The 22795-nt window shown below is 38.3% G+C and overlaps 1 protein-coding gene across 1 annotated transcript in view; it reads right to left on the bottom strand.

Annotated features, from left to right (window-relative positions):
• The window catches only part of TYR (tyrosinase), a 168594-nt gene extending 147069 nt beyond the window's left edge, over positions 1–21525 (bottom strand). The window contains exon 1 of the mRNA XM_036745994.1: positions 20707–21525. Within this exon, the coding sequence (XP_036601889.1) occupies positions 20707–21525 (819 nt within the window). The remainder of the gene's footprint in view (positions 1–20706) is intronic.
• Between the last annotated feature and the right edge of the window lie 1270 nt (positions 21526–22795).

The raw sequence follows: 22795 nt of genomic DNA on the forward strand, positions 1-22795 counted from the left end.
AATATATGTACACCTAGTTTATATATATAGTTTACACACACATGTAATTTAATCTCTCTCTCTCTCTCTCTCTCTCTCTCTCTCTCTCTCCGTCTCTCTCCCTCTCTTTCTGTCTCTTTCTCTCTCTTCCTCTACCCTTTTTTCCATCCATTCATCACTTCTAGTTCTGCACTTTGGGGTCAAGAAAGCAAATGCTGTTCTTATGACTGATGAGAGTTTGGATGGGAAGGATGGGTGGAGGTAGGTAGAGAGCCTGTACCAAAAGAAAAAAGGGAGCCCACATGGCAGCAAACAATCTGAATTAAACCAAGAGAAAAATGTCATGAACCTTATATCCTAGTGCCTGAATTTCTCCTGGTTGAGAGGTGAACCACTTAGCAAAGGCCCATTAGCCTTTTCTGTTCACTAAGGTATAATTTATTGCATTGAAGAAATTACTGAATGTTCCAAAAATCTTACTTATGCAGAATGCAGTTAATGCCTTCTTTGGGTTGTGACTTCTGTGGAGGGTTTTTACATATATTTCTACACTGTATGTGGACATTCATTTCAAAGTGTAATTCCACAAGTTTTTATTTTTTTAAAAAAATATGAACTTAATTATTATAGACAAAAATGACTATTTCTATATAGAAAGTAGAATTTAAAAAAGAATGTTATATGTGAAACCATAAAGTACAGTTCATTAAGATTTGAATGAGAAATAATAATGCCTAGGTTAATGCTACATTTTCTTTTCTATTTGTCATGTCCTTAGGTATGAGTAGTAGACCATTAGAGTGAAAATTGAGAACTTAGTCCTGGTCCTTCTTTTGTTTGGGCCAGTCACTTCTCTTTTCTGAGCCTGAGTTTCCTCATCTTCAGGATAGACCTGAAAAAGTCTCAAGGCCCCTCAAACTCTAACAATTCTATGATTTGCCTATTAAAAAATCAATTTATGTTTTAGATACAATGCTATAATATCTAACTTACATGAGCCTAGAAACTGCAGCCCTTTTGCTGAATCCACACTTCACAGAATAAATTCTTTCTTTAATAGAATCTAAACTTCACAGAACAAATCCTTTGGGGATCTTTTCTGCAAAGTTTGCATTCAGTCAAAAGGCCACACTTGAGGAGTAGAGGGCTACATGTGGCCTTGAGGCCACAGGTTCTCTGCCCCTCTGTCCTAAGCAATGTCATGCATTGGTATGGGCAAGTTTATATATTTTTCTGCTCTTAAAAATTTGGCTGTTTTTAATGAGGTGACTAATGCATTTTAGTGGATAAACTGCTGGAATTGGACAGAGAAGATCTGGGTCTGAATATCAGCTCTGTCTATCTTACTGATTGTGTAAGTGTGACCAAGTCACTTAACCCCTGTGATACTCAATTTCTTCTGCTGTAAAATGGTGATAAGATTTGCTCTATCTCACAAGACTTGGCATCAAAGTGCTTTGCCCTTACTTACTAAGGCTTTTGGGGTTTGGAGAGTCATTTCCACTGTCTTTCCATTTCTCTTTTTATCTCCCATCTATCTCTGGGATCATGTGATGATGCAAACTAGCCTGGAATGTTCTTTGAGGAGCTCCTAAAGGGAGGTGAGAGAAGCAAAGTCACAGGCCTTTGGAGATTTCTCTAGAGGCAGAGGAGCATTGCCTTACTATTATTGTTGTTTTTTTAAAGATTCAAATTAATACCTAATCTGATTAATATTGGTATTCCCTTCAATGATGGAGGTCAACCCATCCGTATCTGCCCATCTAATTCTATGCTTGTTCATGTTCTCCCGTACTTTTACTCAACATGCTGAAAATCTGTTCTTTACTTCCTTTTGATATCATAAGGATACTGCTGGAGTACTTGGACTATCTACCTATCATACCTCATCTACATCATATGAGCAGCCCATCTCCTTTTCCTATCATATATTTCCCTGATGACATATTTTATTCCTGTTCTTCAAAGTTCTTGATTAGTTAAATGCGGGAGGTTGTTCATATGCCTCACATGCTCTTCATTGCCCTCTGTTTTCAAAACTTCAGGGAACCTTGTGTTCCATGTCTTGCAGTCATAGAGCAATGCCAATATATTGTAGGTATTAAAAAAGATGATGGATCTTGTTTCTGGGAGAAAATTTTAGTCATTAAATGGGATTTGCAATTTCCTAAAACTGATCCAGCTTGATCTAGATATCCTGTTTAATTCAGCATCCAATGCATTATTCATTCATACTATCTGTCCCAGGTATTTATTTTTAATTTGGTTATAATTTTTGACTAATCTTTATGTGCAGAATAGTTGCTATTGATCAAGTCACTGACACAGTTGCTCGATATTCCTATTGACTTTGCTTGTATAAACAGATAAAACCAATTGTGGCTGTGTCTGTATAACACCAAAGTATTTGATCCATTTAGTTAGTTCTGTCAAAGGAGAGGGCTAGGGTTAGGGATAAGGATAAGGGGAAGGGAAGGAAAGGAAAATGCAATTATATAGTACCTGCTATGAGTCAGGCACCGTGCTAAGTATCTTTTAAAATCAAGTGCTATCTCATTTAATCCTCTTAATAACCCTGGGAGATTATTATACCCATTTTACAGTGGAAGAAACGCTGGCAAATAAGGGTTAAGTGATTTGCTGAGGGTCATGTACATAACATCAGAGGTTGGATTTGAACTCTAGTCTTAGTTGTCAAATCCAATGGCCTTTTTTCAATCCACATTTTCCTTAATGTCTCCACAACTTTTGATACTCTCTGATGTTCCTTGATATTCTCTTCTCTCTAGGTTTTCAAGACATCATTCTCTTCTGATTATCCTCCTACCTATCTGACCACTCCTTCTCAATTTCCTTTGCTGCATCCTCATCCAGATCATGCCCTCTAATTGTAAGTGTCCCTGAGGCCTCTGTCCTGGGCCCTCTTCACTTCTCTCTCTCTACTACTTCACTTGAGAATCTCATCAGCTCTCACGGATTTAATTATCCTTTCTATGCTGATGAATCTCAAAACTACCTATCCTGCTCCAAACTCTCTGCTGACTTCCAGTCTTGTATTTCCAATTGCCTTTAAGACATCTCAAACTGGATGTATGTAGTGGTCTTAAACCCAACATATTCAAAGCAGAGCTCATTGTCTTTTCCTTTAAACTCTTGCCCCCTTCGATCTTCCCCATTTTTATAGAAAGCAATAGCATCCTCCAGTGGGACTTGGTTTTGTGAAAAAAAATAAAGTAGACAAAAAATTGGTTAATTTGTTTAGAAAAGAGAGAGAGGAAAACCAATTCACTAGTATTAAAAATGAAAAGAGTGAATCTATTCCCAACAAAGATAAAATTAAAGAAATTATAAGAAGTTATGTTGCCAATTACATGCCAATAAATTTAACAATTTAAGAGAAATGAGAGAGTATTTACAAAAATAAAAATTGCCCAGATTAGTAGAAGAGGAAATATAATATTTAAAGAGACCTATTTTAGAAAAAAGTAACTAAACTGACCATAAATGAGCTTCCGAAGAGAAAAAAAAAATACTAGGATTGATTTACAAATGAAAAGAAAAAAGAAAAGAAAAACAGATGGATTTTTAAGTCAATTCTATCAAATATTTAAAGATCAACTAACTCTAGTACAAAATTATTTGGAAAAATAGGTAAAGAAGAAGTTTTACCAAACTCTTTTTATGAAACAAAGATGATACTGTTACCAAAACCAGGAAGAATAAAAACAGAAAAAGAAAATTATAGACAAACTTCATTAATGACTATGGATGCACAAATCCAAGTAAACACTAGCTAAAAGATAACAAAACATATTACAAAGATCATACATTATGACGAAGTGGGATTTATACCAGGAATACAGGGATGGTATAACATAGGAAAAACTATTAACATAATCTATCACATCAATAATAAAAAATTAAAAACATGTGATTATATCAATAGATGCAGAGAAAGCTTTTGATAAAGTTCAGCAGTCATTTCTGTTATTACTTATTTTGCCATACTCTTACCACTCTGCTTCATTTACCTGAAAAGAAATTTTGGCATGTTGTTGTGTCTGGTTCTTTCCTTGTTAGGTAATGCTGACTTCTCATCTATTGCCTTAGACTAACATCTGGGGTCTCTCCTCTTGGAAGCTATTTCACTTTATGATCAAGAAGCCTAGAATATCATGATTGCCATCTCCCAATTGGCTTTCTTCATGCCACTTCTGAAAGAGTAGCTTTAGCCCATAGATCTCCCTTCAAGTCCCTTTTTCCAGGACTACTGTGGCTCCAGGTTAACTGGTAGAACTGCAATAAAAGATAATCTGAGATTCATTAAAAATTGACAACTTTGATCAGCTTTTTGCTCTACATACTTGTCTCTCAGGATGGTAAATCACAGATTATATATTCTAGCCCTGGAAGTGGTTTACTAGACTTCTCTTCCAATCCCAGTTTACTGTAGTCAAAATCGTTTCCAGTAATTAATTCAACTTAATTCCCCAAATACAGAAAAGTTCCCCTGCTCTCAAAGGGCTTACTTTCTGCTGGGGGGTTACAATGTGAAAATGAGTAAGTAAATTTCAAGTCTATACAAAGTATTTTCAAATAGAGAAACTCCTGGCTTCTCTGGCTTCCTTGAAGACTCAGTATAAATCTTACTTCTTCAGGAGGACCTTTCATCTCCATTTCCCCCTCTCATGTGCACACACACACACGCACACACACACACATTACATGTACACAGTTGCTGTTTCTTGTTCTTGTGAGCTCTTTGAGAGTAGAGACTATATTTTTGCCTTTCTTTGTGTCCTCAGAACTTAGCACAGTATTTGGCATATAATAAACACTTAATAAATGATTGTTGATTTGACTGAGGAGGGCTAATTATTTACAGTATTAGGAGGAGAGAGATTGATAAAAATACCCATTGCTACCATACAATAATGAATCATTCAATGAATAAGAATTTACTAATTAATAATATGTACTAGGAATTGTTTTTCATATTTTAGGGGCAGCTAGGTGGTACAGTGGATAGAGCATTGGTTCTGGAATCAGGAAGATCTGAGTTTAAATATGGCCTCAGACACTTACTAGCAGTGCTACCTGGGCAAAATACTTAATGCTGCTTGCTTCAGTTTTTTCATCTGTAAAATGAACTGAAGAACGAAATGGCAAACACTCTAGTGTCTTTGCCTAGAAGACCCCAAATGAGGTTACGAAGAGCTGTATATAAATGAAATGACTGAACAACAATAACAGTATGAAACCAAAAATTTCTGACCTGGGAACCTTAATATATACGAAATAAAGATAAATGTATATGTATATCTATGTATTACATGTGTGTTTGTATCTCTCTTTCTTCTTCCTTCCTTCCTTCCTTCCTTCCTTCCTTCCTTCCTTCCTTCCTTCCTTCCTTCCTTCCTTCCTTCCTTCTTCCTTCTTTCTCTCTCTCTTTCTATGTTTATATATACATATATGCATGTGTGCACATACATATATAAATACACATATATTTATATGCGTGTATATATGTGTTTATGTGTATATATATTTACACACAGTATATATAGTATATATATACAGTATATATAGTATATATACACACATAGTATATATATATATACACACACAGTATATATATACACACAGTATATATATATGTACACAGTATATCTATATATATATATATATATCTGTGCATGTGTGTGTAGTATATACACACAGAGTATGTATACATCCACAGTGTATATATGTATGTATGTATGTATATGCAGAGTATACATATATACAGTATATATATGCATAGTATACATATATACATATATATACACGGTATATATATGCATAGTATACATATATATATATACTATATGTATGTGTGTGTGTTTATACTGATTCTGCAGCTGGAGAACCAAGACTCAAACACTTCCTCTGATATTTTTCTTGGACAAGCCACTTAACATCCTTGGGACTCAGTTTCTTCAGCTATAATATGAAAGGGTTAAACTACACTGACTTTGAGGTCCCGTCTGGCTCTAAATTAATGATTCTGTGAAACACTATCTTGAATACCTTAGCGATCACATTTCACTTTTAATTTTAAAATGAAATTCAAAGTATTAACATAAAACATTTGGGTAGAATGTGGCTTTTTTACCCCTCTTATGATATTTTATCTTAATTTGAACTCCAGAGGACACTGTCCAACCTGAATGTTTTAGACTATGGACTACAGTTAATTGAGATTTCTTTAGTTTTAAAGTGAAATACAAATAAAATCAAATGGCTTTTTGATAGCCATTTAAAAATACCCACAGGCCTTGGTTAATATATACATGTATAATCATTTGTAATTAAATATTCATTATTTAATTATTTATTACATTTCAACTTTAAAAAGCTATTGTATTCCATTTTTATATACACACATATATGCATATACATATAATCTGTTTATATTTTCCTGACAGTTTCACATAGCACAAATATATATGTTCATATCTTGGGCCAATTAAACACAGAGTAATATTGAGAAAAAATAAAGGGTTTACAGAGAGTGAGGTGAAGAGAGAGAGAGAGAGAGAGAGAAAGAGACAGAGAGAGAGAGAGAGAGAGAGAGATATTGGAGGTTGCTGACATGATAGATCGAAATGAGGAGGAAAAAATGTTCCTTAGATGATAGATGTGAGAAAAATGTGACTAAGGAATATAGTTATTCAGGAAAAAAAAGTGTCACACAGAAGGAATCAGAGAGAAGGGGGGAAAAGTCCTATTTCAGCAGGCATTCATGGGAACCACTGTAGCCATGGCAACTGCTCAGAGAAATAACAGATTTTCTTTTTTTTTCCTTTACAAAGAGAATTCTGTGGAATGCAATGTGGTTCACATTTGTCCCCAGTAACCACCTAATGCAGAACCAGAGCAGTGCTCCTTAACACTTAATAGCAGAGGGAAAAAAGGCTTGCTACTTTAGTGTTATTTCTTTGCATTTCAAAATGACGCTTTCTGTAATTTTCTTTGCCATTGTTTAGCCTTCTTCCCACTTTCTCTTTCCCTCCCTATGTCCCTTTCTGTATTAGATGCTTGACTTTTTTTTTCCTTTTGTAATGAACAGTTATTAGGATTCATGGTCATTGTGTAGTATGAGGTAAAGGATACTGGACACAGGGTCTCAGAAGATCTCAATTTAAATCCTAGCTCTTTTACTTACTGGTGGCCTTGGGGAACATTCTAGAGGTGAATGCAGGTAGAGGCTGGACTAGATCCACTCTACTATTCCTCTGAGACCCCTCTCAGCTTTCCTAAAAACTCTGCAGCTTAAGGATTTGCTTCACTTCTCTGCACCTCAATTTCCTCTACTTATCAAATACAGACTCTGAAAAGCAGAAGAGTAGGATGGCAGATAAAAGGTCCCTCTTGGATTCAAGATGATTTGAATCCAAGTCTACTTTCTTACATATACTAGCTATATGATTATCAACAAGCTATTTAACCTTTGATGGCTTTCAGGCAACTAGTAGTATAATAGGGCATCAGTGTAAGGACTGATGAAATCCCATGTCTGGAACCCCCTTCTCCATGTTTGCCTCTCCCCATCATGGCCTTAACTTCACAGAGCCACAGCGAAGATTAAATGTAGACTCCTTAGCTTGATTCTTTTTCAAAGAAGGGGGAGAGGCAATTGGGGTTAGGTGACTTGCTTAGGGTCATACAGCTAGTAAGTGTCTGAGGCTGGATTTGAACTCAGATACTCCTGACTCCAGGGCTGATGTTCTACTTAGCTTGCTTTTTAAGACCCATCACAATCCAGCTTCAGCCAATTATAATGGTGGTCAGTGCATGTTCAAACCTCCTAAGATAGTGTCATGAACCTGGTAGATACTGGAGAACTTCTTTGGGAAGATGGTAGAAGTAGAGATTAAGAAGACATTTTGTATTGGCAATAATGTTCTAATAAATATTTAACAACAAGCTCTGAAAAATAAATCTATATCTTCCCTCTCTCTATCAAGTCATCCATCCATCTATCTATCTATCTATCTATCTATCTATGACTGTCTGTCTGTCTGTCTGTCGCTACAGAAATCTATCTATATTTATGCCCAACATACTTTTAAATTAAAAAGAATGCATTATTAAAATTTTCTCTATTGCTTTCTTAGGTCTAGACAATCAACAAAACAATAATTCAATCCTTGATATGCAGTATTTTCTGAATTCTAAGGTGGAATATTCTCGTTGAAAATTTTTTGCTCTCAGTAAACAGTTTGGGCTGACTCTGGTACATGTCTAGTTAGTTTTCAGTTAATTTATAGTTGGAAATATCCACACCTTTTAAAACAGCTTGACTCAGCAGTAGTGGTGATGCTCTTGTTGGTGTTTTTGTATTTTCATGAGAGGGTAAAAGTAACTCCTTAGATGATATCTAAAAAATAAAATTAAGGAGTGAGAAAGAGGAGGGTACTAGGAGAAGGGGGGTGGAGGGCGTGGGGTCCTGATTGAGGAAAAGCCATAAAATATAATAATAAGTGAAAAGTCATAAAAACTTAAACTATGTGAAAGGTAGAAACTTGAACATGGTAAAATCATAACTTAGATACTGTAGCCATAATGGCTTTTGTTTTCTTTGAATGGCTCAGCTTGCCTCATTGAGCCTCTGGACACTGTGGCTTGCTCTTCCGGGGCAGGAGGCCCGGGGAGCATGCCGGGAGGCAGACGGCTTCCTGTGTGGGGAGTCATGGGGCTGGCTGAGGGGAGGTGTTAGCTCCAGAACCTGGTCTACCCTAGGGGGAGGGGCCAACTCAAGAACCAATCGGCCCTGGTCATTTGGGCGGAGCTTGATGATGTCAGAGACCCTATAAGAGGGGAGAGGACAGCTGGAAGATTCTCTCTCCTTCTCTTTCCTTTTCCGGTTTGAGCCAGCGACAGTTACAACGACCGTTACAGAGGCAGTTACGACCGTTACATCGTCAGTTTCAGTTGCAGCTTCAGTTTCAGAAACAGACACAGCTGAGGCAGGAGCTGCCAGCAGCAGAGCTGATCTACGGGAGGAAGCTGAACAAAGACTTCAGTCCAGTGGGTAATCTTATTACCATCAAGGGGGAAACATGATTTTGCTTTACGCAATCATGTTTCTCTGTAGCCTCCTGGTTACTCTTTCAAGGCGTACTTATTGGGCCTGGAAGATTATGACCAACATATCAAAATGGGGCTTCTGGTTCATGGGTTGGTTACTGTGGAGCCTAAATAAATGTTTTGATTCTTCTGCCTTCTACTTTGAGAGTTTCTTCTATCCGGCGATCCCGAACCTTTCAGACATGTTTATGATCTTCTTTGAGATTATAAACTCGGCCCTCCTGATACATTTGGCGTCACGAACAGGATCGCTAGGTATAAGATCTCTATTTAGAAGCAGAACAATTCCAGAGGAAGAGATAAATATCCCAGGATGGGAGGATCCATTTTATTCCTCCCTAGCAAAAGAATTGGCTAAAAAAGCTGGACCCTGTGAAAACTGGGAACCAAGGCTACGGAGAGGAGATCCTAGGGATTTAGAAAAGTGTTTACGAGAAGTTGGGATTCAGTCAGGGGCATCACTATCTAGGCAAAGCTGGATAGTGTTATCAGCCTACCGGCTAGTATACGAAAGATTGAGATTAAGTGAAAGACATGGGGGCACTCCTACCCCACAGGAAGAAGGGAAATCTCAGATAGCAGAAGACCAAACTGACTCAAATGAGAACTTTTCTATTAATGTGGCTAAGAGCAACAGGAGACCAAAAAAGCCCAGAGTGCATTTCAACCCAGCCCAGAAAGAGCCGGCTGAGGCACAAAACACTACTGGGGTTCAGGATGTGCCTCACACAGAGAATAGGAGATGGTTAAATGATCAGACAAGGGCTCGACCCATACAAAGGAGGAAGACAGAAACCCGAGGTGAAGATTCAGTTACAAGGGAAATTCAGGAAGATTTCTCACCGCAAGAGGTCACAGATATTTTGAGTAGATTCAGCCAAAGAATAGGAGAACCATTGATATCTTGGATGGTAAGACTCAGTGATCAAGGGGCCGGTGGAATATCAGTAGATGGGACAGACTGCATGAGATTCATAGGTATCAGCCATGATCCTCTAGTTCAACAAGCTTTTAGGGAACATCATCAGCAAGGAGATGGTGATAGCAAGACTACTCTGTTGGCATTAGCCGCTGTGGGATGCAATAAGAGATATGATACTGATTCTATGTGGCCCACTGAGCACAGACCCTGGTATTCACTTAGAGATTGTATCATGAGACTAAAGGAGGAGGTAATGAAGACTGCCATTATGATAGGAACTGCAGACAAATATTACAATGATCCAATGGGACTGTCTCATAGGAATTTAATAATTAGGACAGCTCCCCCTGCTTATAAACAACTAATTTTGAATTTATTGCTTGGAGAAGTAGGGAGCCGTCTTACAACAGTGATAAATAAGATTTTACAGTTATATGACTTAGGTGACTGGGGAAGGGATAGATCTCCTCGAGAGAGAAGAGTGAATAACCAGCAAACTTGGCGCCAAAGGAGAGTAACAAGGAAAGAAATGTTTACTACTTTATTGAGAGCAGGGGTAGGTTTTGAAATGATAGATGGAATTCCAACCAATGAATTATACAGAATGTATAGAGGACTTGATAACACGAGAAATAGGGAAATAAGAACTGCTCCTGCAAGCCCACAAGCCACTCAGAGTGAAGGTGACCTTGTGTGATCAACGGATGAAAACTTGTACATTTGGGGAAAGGCTGGGAGGACAATCTTAGTCTATATCTAGGGTGGGATCCTCTTGGCTTCCTCATTATGTTCCTTTTGAAAAGAAACATTTCCCACCTGAGTTTGGCTCTGATGTTGGATCTTTGCATAACTGAAATCTCAACCAAACTTGAGATGATTTTATTTGAAGAATTATAGTCCATACTTGTCTATTCTTTTTGTCCTTTGTTTTGGCTAACCTTGTTGCTAGTTTTGTTTCCTTCAGGCTTAAGCACCCTGCACTTTCCGGTGACTGCCTAAGCATGTAGCATTCTTGGAATTCCTGCCAGCTCGTTAAAGAAATGACCTCTGGAATGGGACTTTTTGGGGGCAGGGCCATCTCTACATCCAATTTCAGCATGAAGAAGCTATGGAAAATGAGACCTTCACCCCTCACCCCAAGATTTTGAGCCCTAATCGTTCAAGGGGGGGGGTGGAAATGATGATAGTGTTCTGTTTACTTATTTTGTGTTATCCTTGCTGTGTTGTTTTATTGTTATGATATTATTGATCCTATGTAATGGATACAAGGATTTAGGGGTGGACATTTGAATTATTAATAATTATTTTGGGGATGATTGATTGAAGAGATTATCTTGCTGGGACCTAGGGGTGGATCACATTTGAATCGTAAACCAATATTTAGGAATGTCACCAAATGATATGTTTTGCTTTATAATGAATGATATGTTTTAGTTTCCTTTGTAATTGGGTCACAATGTATGTTCTAGGATACATGGCTGATTAGATTATGTATCCTATAACATAGGGGTGGAGTGTAGCCATAATGGCTTTTGTTTTCTTTGAATGGCTCAGCTTGCCTCATTGAGCCTCTGGACACTGTGGCTTGCTCTTCCGGGGCAGGAGGCCCGGGGAGCATGCCGGGAGGCAGACGGCTTCCTGTGTGGGGAGTCATGGGGCTGGCTGAGGGGAGGTGTTAGCTCCAGAACCTGGTCTACCCTAGGGGGAGGGGCCAACTCAAGAACCAATCGGCCCTGGTCATTTGGGCGGAGCTTGATGATGTCAGAGACCCTATAAGAGGGGAGAGGACAGCTGGAAGATTCTCTCTCCTTCTCTTTCCTTTTCCGGTTTGAGCCAGCGACAGTTACAACGACCGTTACAGAGGCAGTTACGACCGTTACATCGTCAGTTTCAGTTGCAGCTTCAGTTTCAGAAACAGACACAGCTGAGGCAGGAGCTGCCAGCAGCAGAGCTGATCTACGGGAGGAAGCTGAACAAAGACTTCAGTCCAGTGGGTAATCTTATTACCATCAAGGGGGAAACATGATTTTGCTTTACGCAATCATGTTTCTCTGTAGCCTCCTGGTTACTCTTTCAAGGCGTACTTATTGGGCCTGGAAGATTATGACCAACATATCAAAATGGGGCTTCTGGTTCATGGGTTGGTTACTGTGGAGCCTAAATAAATGTTTTGATTCTTCTGCCTTCTACTTTGAGAGTTTCTTCTATCCGGCGATTCCGAACCTTTCAGACATGTTTATGATCTTCTTTGAGATTATAAACTCTGCCCTCCTGATACAGATACTGAACCATAATTTAGAGACTAAGTCAAAATTTAGTTACTATGACCTATGAAAGCCATAACGAGAATATTGTAACTCACATGTAACAGGTAGATGATCAATACACAAACTTATGTTTGGGCATAACATTGGCTTAACACGATAATCATTGCTAAGAAGAAAACCAAAAATATCCACCACTCAGTAGTGATGTACTCTCTAGCTCCTTCTCCCTTTTGTCTGTTTTCTTTAATTTCTACAGAGATCTTGGTGTTCTTTTGTAGGGATCCACTAAACTATCTGGCTGCTGCCCCAGGCTGAAAATTGCCCCTGTTTGTAAGTCTTCATAATGATTGATTAAACTCCTACCTATAATCAATCTGGAGCTACTTGACTTTTTCTTTTGCTATCAAAAGAACTCCCCTCAGTTATGGGGGAGCTACAGGGTTTCCCAGCCAGGAGAATTCTAGACTTTACAGAGGTACAGTGCGGTAAATTATCTCATGTAAAAGAGGTGCTTTTATAGTGGTCAGGGAAGATGGTGGGAGGTGACAGACAACTATTGAACCTAATCATCACCATTGGCTCAAAGATGGACTAACACATATTCAGCTAGACATTGAAATCTATCTTACCCTATAGGGAAATAGAACAGAAAGGGGATAAAAGAAAGGAGGGGCATATAAAAGGGAGGATAGATTGGGGAAGGCAGTGGTCAGAAGCAAAACAGACAGGGTGAAAGGAGAGAGCAAGATAAATAGGGGAAAAGGAGGATGGAGGGAAATACACAGTAATCATGACTGAATTTTTCCCTGATGAAGGTCTTCTTTCTCAATCATTTAGAGAATTAATTAAAATTTTTAAGAATACAAGTCATTCTCTACTTGATAAAAGGTAAAAGGATATGAACAGAGGATTTTCACACAAAGAAATCAAAGATATCTATATTCATGTGAAAATGCTCTAAAGCACTATTGATTAGAGAAACACGAATTAAAACCACTAAGGTCCCATCTCACATTTATCAAATTGGCTAATATGACAAAATAGTAAGATGACAAGTGTTGGAGGGGGTGTGGGAAAATTGTGACACTAAAGTATTTTGGGGGATTTGTAAACCGATCCGACTATTCTAGAGAATAATTTGGAACTATGCCTAAAAGGCTATAAAACCATGCATATGTTTTGACCCAACAATACCTCTTCTAGGTATGTATCCCAAAGAGATTTTTTAAAAGGACCTGTATGTACAAAAATATTTATAGCAGCGTTTTTGTGGCCAAGAACTGGAAATTGGGGGGATGTCCATCAATTGGGGAATGATTGAATAACATGTGGTATGTAATTGTAATTCAACACTACTGTGCTATAACAAAAAATGAGCAGCATGATTTCAGAAAATCCTGGGAAAAAAACTTATATGAACTGATCCGAAATGAAGTAAACAGAACCAGAATAATTTACACAGTAACAACAATATTGTATTCACCAACTGTGAATAAATGCTATTCTCAGCAATACAATGGTCCAAACAATTTTGAAGGACTTATGATGAAAAATTTTACCCACCTACAGAGAAAGAACTGCTGGAGTCTGAAAGCAGATAGAAGTATACATTTTTATAAACTTTCTTTTTTTTGGCAGCGGTGGGGTTGTCTGTTTTCTTTCACAACACGACTAATGTGAAAATATGCTTTGCATCACTGTACATGAATAACATATCAAATTGCTTGCCTTCTCAATGAGGGAAGAGGGAGGGGAAGAGAGAACTTGGAACTCCAAATTTCATATATATATATATATGTGTGTGTGTGTGTGTGTGTGTGTGTGTGTGTGTGAATGTATATGTACATCTATATATGTGTATATTTGTGTATATATATTTGTGTGTGCATGTATATATGTGTTTATATACACATATATGTGTTTAAATTGTTTGTACATCTAATTGGAAAATAATAAATTATTTTAAAAAAGTAAGTGACTCCTTAATTCACAAAATAGGATAAGGCTGAGAGTTCCACGTATACACTTATACACATACACTCATATATACATAACATACATATATTATATATGTATATTTGTGTGTGTATACACACACACACACACACACACACACACACACACACACTTTGGACTTTTAATTCATTCTTTTCCAATGTAAGTGCAGAGTAGAGTTTCCTATCTTGCATAGGAGTGGGAACCACAGATATACAGGCCTATAATCTAGGTAAAATCAGGTGGCTTTATACAGCCAACCTAGCAGCAAGACCCTAAACATCAAGTCGTCCTAAACTCTAGCCCAGCAGAATAGAGTCCTAAATTGGGCTTTGGACATGAACTTAATGAGATTAATACTGTGTAGGTGCTGAGCTAAACTGTGAGCCTAATGTCCTTCTCTTCAGAGACTAAAGTAAGAAGAGAATTATGTCACCATGGTATTGGAGTAAATATTTGTATGTTTCTTATTATTATACCTTTGAAGCAAAATATAATCCATTAAGTTGCCAAATGGAAGTAGGGTGTTAGTCACTGGTCTAAATTTGAAGGGACACAATCAATGGGAGCTCAAGTTGATGGCAGAGAAAAGAGACAGAAATGACATCAGAATGTGAAAAGACAAAGGGAAGGGGAAAAAGACAAAGACCAAGAGAAACAAGATGGTGGCTGAGGCACATGATCCCTCTTGACACTGAAAGAGTTAGTTTTGCAACATGCTTTTCGGTATTAGCCTCTGAGGCATTTTAATATCACATGCCCTGTTTCAGTGCTAGGTTTACAAGGACAGTGGCACAAACAGACACTAAATCAGAGTTCTGGGATTCTAGTGGCATAGAGTTCCTGGGAATACCCCATAAAAGCAAACCCATGTTCCTATTTACCCATGCAGCTGCAACCATAAGGATCACAGTGTTCTCTTATATGATGAGGAAGTAATTGCTTTGTGACCCTTTCTTCTGTCTTCCAGTTGTAGCATGGGACATTCAACAGAACTAACTAGAAGTCGAACGTGTTATAATAGACCTTCCATCTCTCCTAAAATAAATAATTCATGACATGAAATAAAGTCCCAATGCCCTAGAGATTACATTTCTCTTTTTTCATGCAAAGATATTATTTTGAGCTGGTAGGCAAAATATTTGATGCAGAGGGTGCTTATCTCTTGGTTGGCTCTCTACTTTTTATGACATAAGGTCTTAAATTGGACTCCACAGGACATGGTGCAACCTAATTTTTTAATCTGTGAAGTAGTGACATCATCATGATGTAGTAATAATAACTAGCATTTACATAATGCTTGCTACATTCCAGACGCTGTGCTAAGTATTTTACAATTATCTCATTTGATCCTCACAGCAACCCTAAGAGGTAGGTGCTATTATGATCCTTATTTTACAGATGAGGAAACTGAGGCAAATACAGGTTAAGTGACTTGCCCAGGATTACATAGCTAGTAAGTGTCTGAGATCAAATTTGAACTCAGATCTTCCTGACTCCAGGCCAGGTGCTCTATCTACTGCTCCTCCTTGCTGCCCCTAAATAATGTTATACCACAAAATAAATAATTTTATGGGTAAATGGAAGGTCTATTATAAGGTACTTAACTTTGTATTAGTATTGCCTCTTGCCTTCATAATAAGGCTGAAACACTTAGGTAAAGGGGAGATGGAATCTGGCCAAAAATGGGATTTATGCCTTATGAGAAGTTTGATCCAGGAATTTAATGGAATTTGTAGCCTAGGTTACATGCAATTAATGGTCCAGCCTTTACTGTGAAATTAATAATCTTATTGAACTCTACATGTGAATTATGACTTTGAGAGAAGGTAGATAAATACAGGAACACAAAGGGAAGGCCATGGAAAGAGGGTGGCCAAGTAAGTAAAACTGAATGATTCATACTTCTAGGTAAGATTCCAGGATGTAAGAGGGTCATAACATTATGGGTGGAATTGGCATGGTTAGTGACCACATGTCCTATAAGTCCTCACTGTTTATATGCAAGGACCCAGACTGCTACCCTCGTCTATACTTGATACATATATATTCTCTATAACTCTATGTCTTCCTTCTACACAGAAAAGTGAAAGTTAGTCAAATAATTATGAAGTATAAAAAATAAAGGTTGAAGGAGTCCATTGAATAAATAAATTAAATCATCCCAAACAATTTAAATTTAGTGTTGTCAGTGAGAACCTTCATTTATCTGTTGAACACACGTTTGATTTTTTACTGTGTTTGAACAAGTTCTAGACATCCCCTTAGGTACAATATGGTCAGGTCTTCTAAGGCCTGTATAAAACCATTGTGCTAGTTGGACTTAGATAATTTTAAGTAAAAGTTGAACCAAGAGATCCCTAAGAAGGGAGACAATAGCATCTTGAGTCTAGGTCTCTCTCCCTCCTACTACCTTAGCCAGAGATGGGCCTTCCAAACTTGGAAGTGTCAAAAAAAATTGAACTTCCATCTTCTCAGTAATAGCTTATGGGAATACTTGTATTAGAATCTAAGGACAAACTGGTTGCAGATTCAAGGCTCTACAAAGAGCCCTGCAGAAAAGCAATACTAAGCCTACCTAAGTGTAACATCCTGAGTATGCCAAAAAAAGAATTTCCAGGAGACCTGAGTTACTCCTTTGCCACCTATATATTTAGTCCTGTGAGCGTTAGCAGAAGAGTATATCACAGATATGGGAGTAGAGGGGAAATATTGTATGAAGTTTTCTTACCAAAGTAACTTACAAAATACCCCTTTTTAAAATTTAACCAAGTCTGGCTGGCTAATTGATATTAACAAAAAGTCATGATGGCAATCACCCAGGTGAGGGCTTATGAACTATAGCATTAGAAATGTGATGAGTGAAATATGAAATAACCAAGGAAACCAAGGTTTGAGCTTCTGAGAATATTGACTTATTAAGTAATGCATGCCAATTGCATAAAAAATTGGGACCAGGCCTCTTCCACTTGGCACTGGACCTCAAATAAATGGGGAGATAGAATTTCATGAATTAAAAAAAATGAACAGGATATAAACCAAGATACAAGAGTAGGTAATCTGATTTTTAATTTCAGGGAAGATTACAAGGTTTTTAAGTTGGGAGGGGAATAGCAAACAGGTATAATTCACTAAAATCAGAAAAAGAGATGTCCCACTGCCCCCAAGTGTCTGCATTCAATTAAAGGAACAAGGAAACAGTCACTGATTGACCAGTATGGATCTAATTTTCAGAGAAGACATATGGGTTGCTTGAAATATATAATCGTGAGAAAAGTCTTCTCATCGATCTTCAGATCTAACTGGGTCTCTGGTCAGCATAACCTAGGTCCATAGTTAAGGGTCTTGAAATAGCAGGTAGGGTGGTCCAGTTTTACAGCCAGGTAGGGCTAGGTTCACACAATGCAATAAAGTTTTCTTATAATTCCCATAAATAAATAAAGATTTTTCACAAGACAGAAATCTAACTAGACCCATAATCAAACAGAAAGGGAACTGAGCTATATCCAAAGTTGGGTCACAAGATGGAGTCAGTTTGGTCCACACAATTCCCACAAATCCTATCTTTCAACCCTAGAGTTTTGAGGGGACATAGTAGTCATACTCTGGGGACCTGACTCTTCAGTGCCAGTGGGAATTGGGGTAGTAGCTCTGGAGTATGGACTACTTCCTATATAATTAGACCTTAAACATTTAGGCTCATACATTCAGAATTGCAAAGCACCTTCAAGATCGTCTAATTCAATCCCCTCAATTGACAGATGGGAAAATTACAGCCAAAAGAGGTTCAGTGACTTATCCAAGGACATATTAGTAGAGCTCAGATGATGATGATAACAGTTTTAAACAGAAGCTAGCATTCATACAAACTTTTGCAAAGCACTTTAAATGTTATCTCATTTGATCCTCACAATAGTCTTTTGAGACAAGTGCTATTGTCCTCATTTTACAGTTGAGGAAACTGAGGCAGACAGAGGTTAAGTAATTTGCCCAGGGCAAAACAATTAGTAAGTATTTGAGGCAGATTAATTCAGATCTTCTATGCTCTGGGCCTAGAACTATATTCATGTCCAATGTCCTTAGACTTCTGAGCCAATGTTCTATCTCCATTGTATCATATTGTCTCTAATTTTTATTTCTATGTGTTTTAATTACTACTTGGAAATGATTCTGAGCATTTTCAAGGTTTTCTATGTCAAAATAACAATAGCTTACATTTATAAAGCACTGCCCCTCTCCTTTTAAAAATCTACCACAGTACTATGAGGCAGATGATACAATATTACCCATATTTTTAGAGTAGAAAATTGAGCCTAAGAACCTTGGCCATAGTCAAAAGATTGACTGCGAACTTAAACTCAGGACTTCTGCCTCTAGATCCTATGTATGTCCCATGATGCTTCAATCTTTCTCAAAGGGGTTAGCTAACAAGAAGATTTTGTTTGTTTCTGTTTTCAACCTCACCATGACCAAGGAGTATTTTGGGGAATAAAGGAAGACTAGAGAACTTACAAGTCTCAGTATTTGACATACTAAGTGGAGCAGATCTGGAAGCCTTCACAAAATACATGCTTTTCCCCATAGATATATAGAGAGGTTTTGCTTTTTTCCCTTGCATAAATGTAATGACTCTGCTCTGTGAGGTGCTGACATTTGTCATGTGACCAAAAATTATTTGGGACAATTTTCAAGTAAGAACTTGAATGTACTCCTCTTTCCCTTGATTGCTGTGTGCACTTGAGAGAGAAAAGTCATCCACACATTTTAATTGCCAAATGCAAGGCTGAGAGCTTGAACTTTTCATAGTCCCAAAAAGACCTTTGAGGAAGTGATCTCACAGTGTAGTGGAAAGAGAATTGGGCTTGAAAGCAGAAGGAGGGAAGGGAATAAGCATTTATTAAGTACCTACTATGTGCCAGGCACTGTGCTAAGCACTTTACAATATTTTCCCATTTGCTCTTCACCACAACCCTGGGAGGCAGCTACTATTACTATCTTCATTTTATATTTGAGAAAATAGAAGCAGACTGAAGTTAAGTGACTTGCCTAGGTTCACAAAGGTAGTATCTTAGACCAAGCTTGAACTCAGGTCTCCCTGAGTCTAGGTCCACTGTCCCATCCATTATGTTACTTCACTGCCTATAAGGAGAACTAGATTTAAGTTCCTGCTCTGCTACTTATAAACCGGATGATTTAGAACAAGTCATGACTTCTCTTGGCATCAGTTTCCTCCTCTGGAAAATGAAGGGCTTGGATTAGATGGCTTCTGATAGGCTGGGCAGCTCAGTGGTACAATTGATAGAGCACGGAGCCTGGAGTGAGGAGAACATGAGGTCAAATCTGGCCTCAGACACTTACTAGCTGTGTGACCCTGGGCAGGTCACTTATCCCTATTTGACTTAGTTTCCTCATCTGTAAAACGAGAAGGAAATGGCAAACTACTGTAGTATCTTTGCCAAGAAAACCCCATGGACAGCAAAGTCCACGGGGTCATGTAGAGTCAGACATGACTGAATGAATGAACAAAAACAACAATGTCCTTTCAACTCTAAATCAATTATCTGTTTCATTTGTGCATCAGAAGCCCTTGCTATAACATAGACTGGCTGTGGAACCATTATATAAGTCATTTTACATCTCTGTGTCTCAATAACTTCATCTCTAAAATTTAGTGTAATACATAAGATCTTAACTTCCAGTGCAGACTCCAAGTTAGAGTAAGGAAAATACTTTATACATCTCTTTACCAGGTCCATCTTGACTTCCAACTTTCCACTACACTACTTGGCTCTATCTGGAAAATCACCAGATTTCTGAACCAGATTTCTAGAAATCACGTCCTGGTCCCTAGGGGAATTAATTCATTCGTTTTGAAGGTTTTAGAGCTTAGTTGATGAGTGAGTGTAAATACACCTAGACCACTCTATCTAGCCCATTCTAGACTGGCCCATGCATCACTTCCCATCTGACTATCTACTGGGGCCATCTTGCCATCTGTCTGGCTTGGTATGCATACACCCCACCCCAACTTTATTCTGAATATAGTGTTCAAATCAATATTGTCATTGTTTCTGGAATACACATACTGGTTATGTGACCCTGGGCAAGCAGTTCAATTTCTCAGTGCCCCAAGCATTTCTCAAAGATGTTAGATTGCAAAAGTGTTGTTTATTTGTCTTAGTAAATTTCCTTAAAAGAAATGCCAGTATGCAAAGGCATTACAAGGTTAGACCAAAATAAATAAATTATTAATTATTTCACAGGGTTGTTTTTAGGATCAAATAAGCTAATTATGAAGAAAAAAATCTCTGTGCCATTAAGTTCTATAAAATATAATCTATTATCATCGATATTAGTATCAGTAGTCGTAGTATTTTTAAGAAGCAATCAGATTCTTATCCCTATCCTTACCTGCCACGAGGAGAAGAATGAGGCCGGGCTGAGGATGTTTGGGTTTGTTGGGTGACTACCTCCCATATACTCATCTGTGCAAATAGTGCATTCCTCAGCATCTCGCCAGTCCCAGTAGGGAATAGTGAAGTTCACATCCCCTGTGAGTTTCTGGATTTCTTGTTCCCATAGCAGGAGGAAGAATCTGTGCCAAGGAAGGAAACCTGGAGCTTCATGGGCAAAATCAATGTCTCTCCAGACATTGGAGCCCCCAAGCAGTGTGTCCCGGGACACATAATAATGCATCCAGACAAAGAGGTCATAAATGTTTATGTCCCTAAATATGGGAGTTGAACCATTGTTCATCTGGGCATAGGTGCTGGTAGGGATGACATAGTCTGAACTGATAGTATGTTTGGCCAAGTTGAGATAGGCAAGGAACTTGTTCTTCTCAGGTATGCTCAAGTCAAAGATGCTTCTCCTTAGCAGCAGTCTCCTCTCCAGGCAGTTTGGCCCCAAGAATCCAAATTTGCAGTCACCACAGTTGAACCCCATAAAGTTGCCAGAGCACTGGCAGGTCCGGTTGTAAAAGACAGAGGGCCATTCTTCACGGTCATCCACCCTGGAGAAAGGAAACTGTGGTCCCTGTGGTGCCGTGGAAAGGTGGATCTCCTGGCAGGAGCCTCTGCCTGATAGCTGGCCACAGGGAGAGCCATCTCCACTCCATATGGGGCAACATTCCTTCTCTAACAGGTTCTTGGATGAGACACAGGCTCTGGGAAACTGCCCCAAAGAACCCTGAAAAATCCACAGCAAATAACACAGAGGTACCAGACGCATTCTTCCCCTGGCCCTCCACAAATTCCTTCTTAGATGGCTAATTTGCTTCCTCTCCAACTCCCAGTTAGCCTCTAATCATCACATGCATTGGCTGAAACCTAAATAGTGTCTCCTCCCACCTCCAACTTCAAACACTTCCAGTCTTTGTCTTAAGCTCTCATCTTCTGCCCAGCACATGACTGCTTTTCTTGGAAATAGGAGGATAGCCCACATAGGCAAAGTTAATTTTTAAAGTGACACTTCACTATCCAGGCATCCTTGGAGTTTGCAAATCTAGATTCATTAATGACTAATTAATTAAGATAAATCTTTTGAATCATGCTTTTTTTTTATTGATTTAAAGAAATAGTCAAAAGATCATAGATTTAGGGCTAATAGGTATTTTGAAAGTCATCAACTCCATTATTATACAGATAAAGAAACAGGTTCAGAGTGGTTAAATGATTTTCTCATGATGACACAGGTGTTAAGTATGTACTTGAAGGTTATGTGGTATGGTGAAAGCATGTGGGATAGTGAAAAGAGAATCGATTTGAGCCAGAAAACTTGGATTCAAATTCCTGGCTCTGCCATTTACTGTTGGTCACTTCACTTTTTTAGACCTTAGTTCACCAATGCATCTCCTTGTTTTCCAGATGCGGTAACTGGGACCAAAGGAGGGGGGAGAGAGAGAGGGAGAGAGAGAGAGGGAGAGAGAGAGAGAGAGAGAGAGAGAGAGAAGAAGAAGAAGAAGAAGAAGAAGAAGAAGAAGAAGAAGAAGAAGAAGAAGAAGAAGAAGAAGAAGAAGAAGAAGAAGAAGAAGAAGAAGAAGAAGAAGAAGAAGAAGAAGAAGAAGAAGAAGAAGAAGAAGAAAAGAGATGGCAACAAAGAGACAGAGACAGAGAGAAAAATAGTAGTCTCTATGAATAGATGAATGATATATAAAATTGATATCAGAGTTCAGAGGAGGGAGGAATTATTATGAACTGTGCTTATGCAGGAAGGCAGGGTGGGAAATCTTCTCCAGTCATGGGCTAGTCCCACAAAAAAGGTAGGGTTTGAGCTACATCTTAAAGGATAAGGAGAATTTGGATACTTGGGAAAAGAGAAAGGCTATCTCTGGAAAGTAGAAATGCTTGAGTAAAGGTTTAAGTGTAGGGGAAAATGAAACATAGGGTTCATAAAAGAGTGTTGTAGGACATAAGGCTAGAAAGAAGGATAGGGCCAGATTGTGTTGAGCTTTGAATCTCAAATTAAGAAGTCTGGACATTGTCCTCTAGGTAATAGAGAA

Source organism: Trichosurus vulpecula, chromosome 2 (genome assembly GCF_011100635.1).
Source record: "Trichosurus vulpecula isolate mTriVul1 chromosome 2, mTriVul1.pri, whole genome shotgun sequence".
Taxonomy (NCBI): Eukaryota; Metazoa; Chordata; class Mammalia; order Diprotodontia; family Phalangeridae; genus Trichosurus; species Trichosurus vulpecula.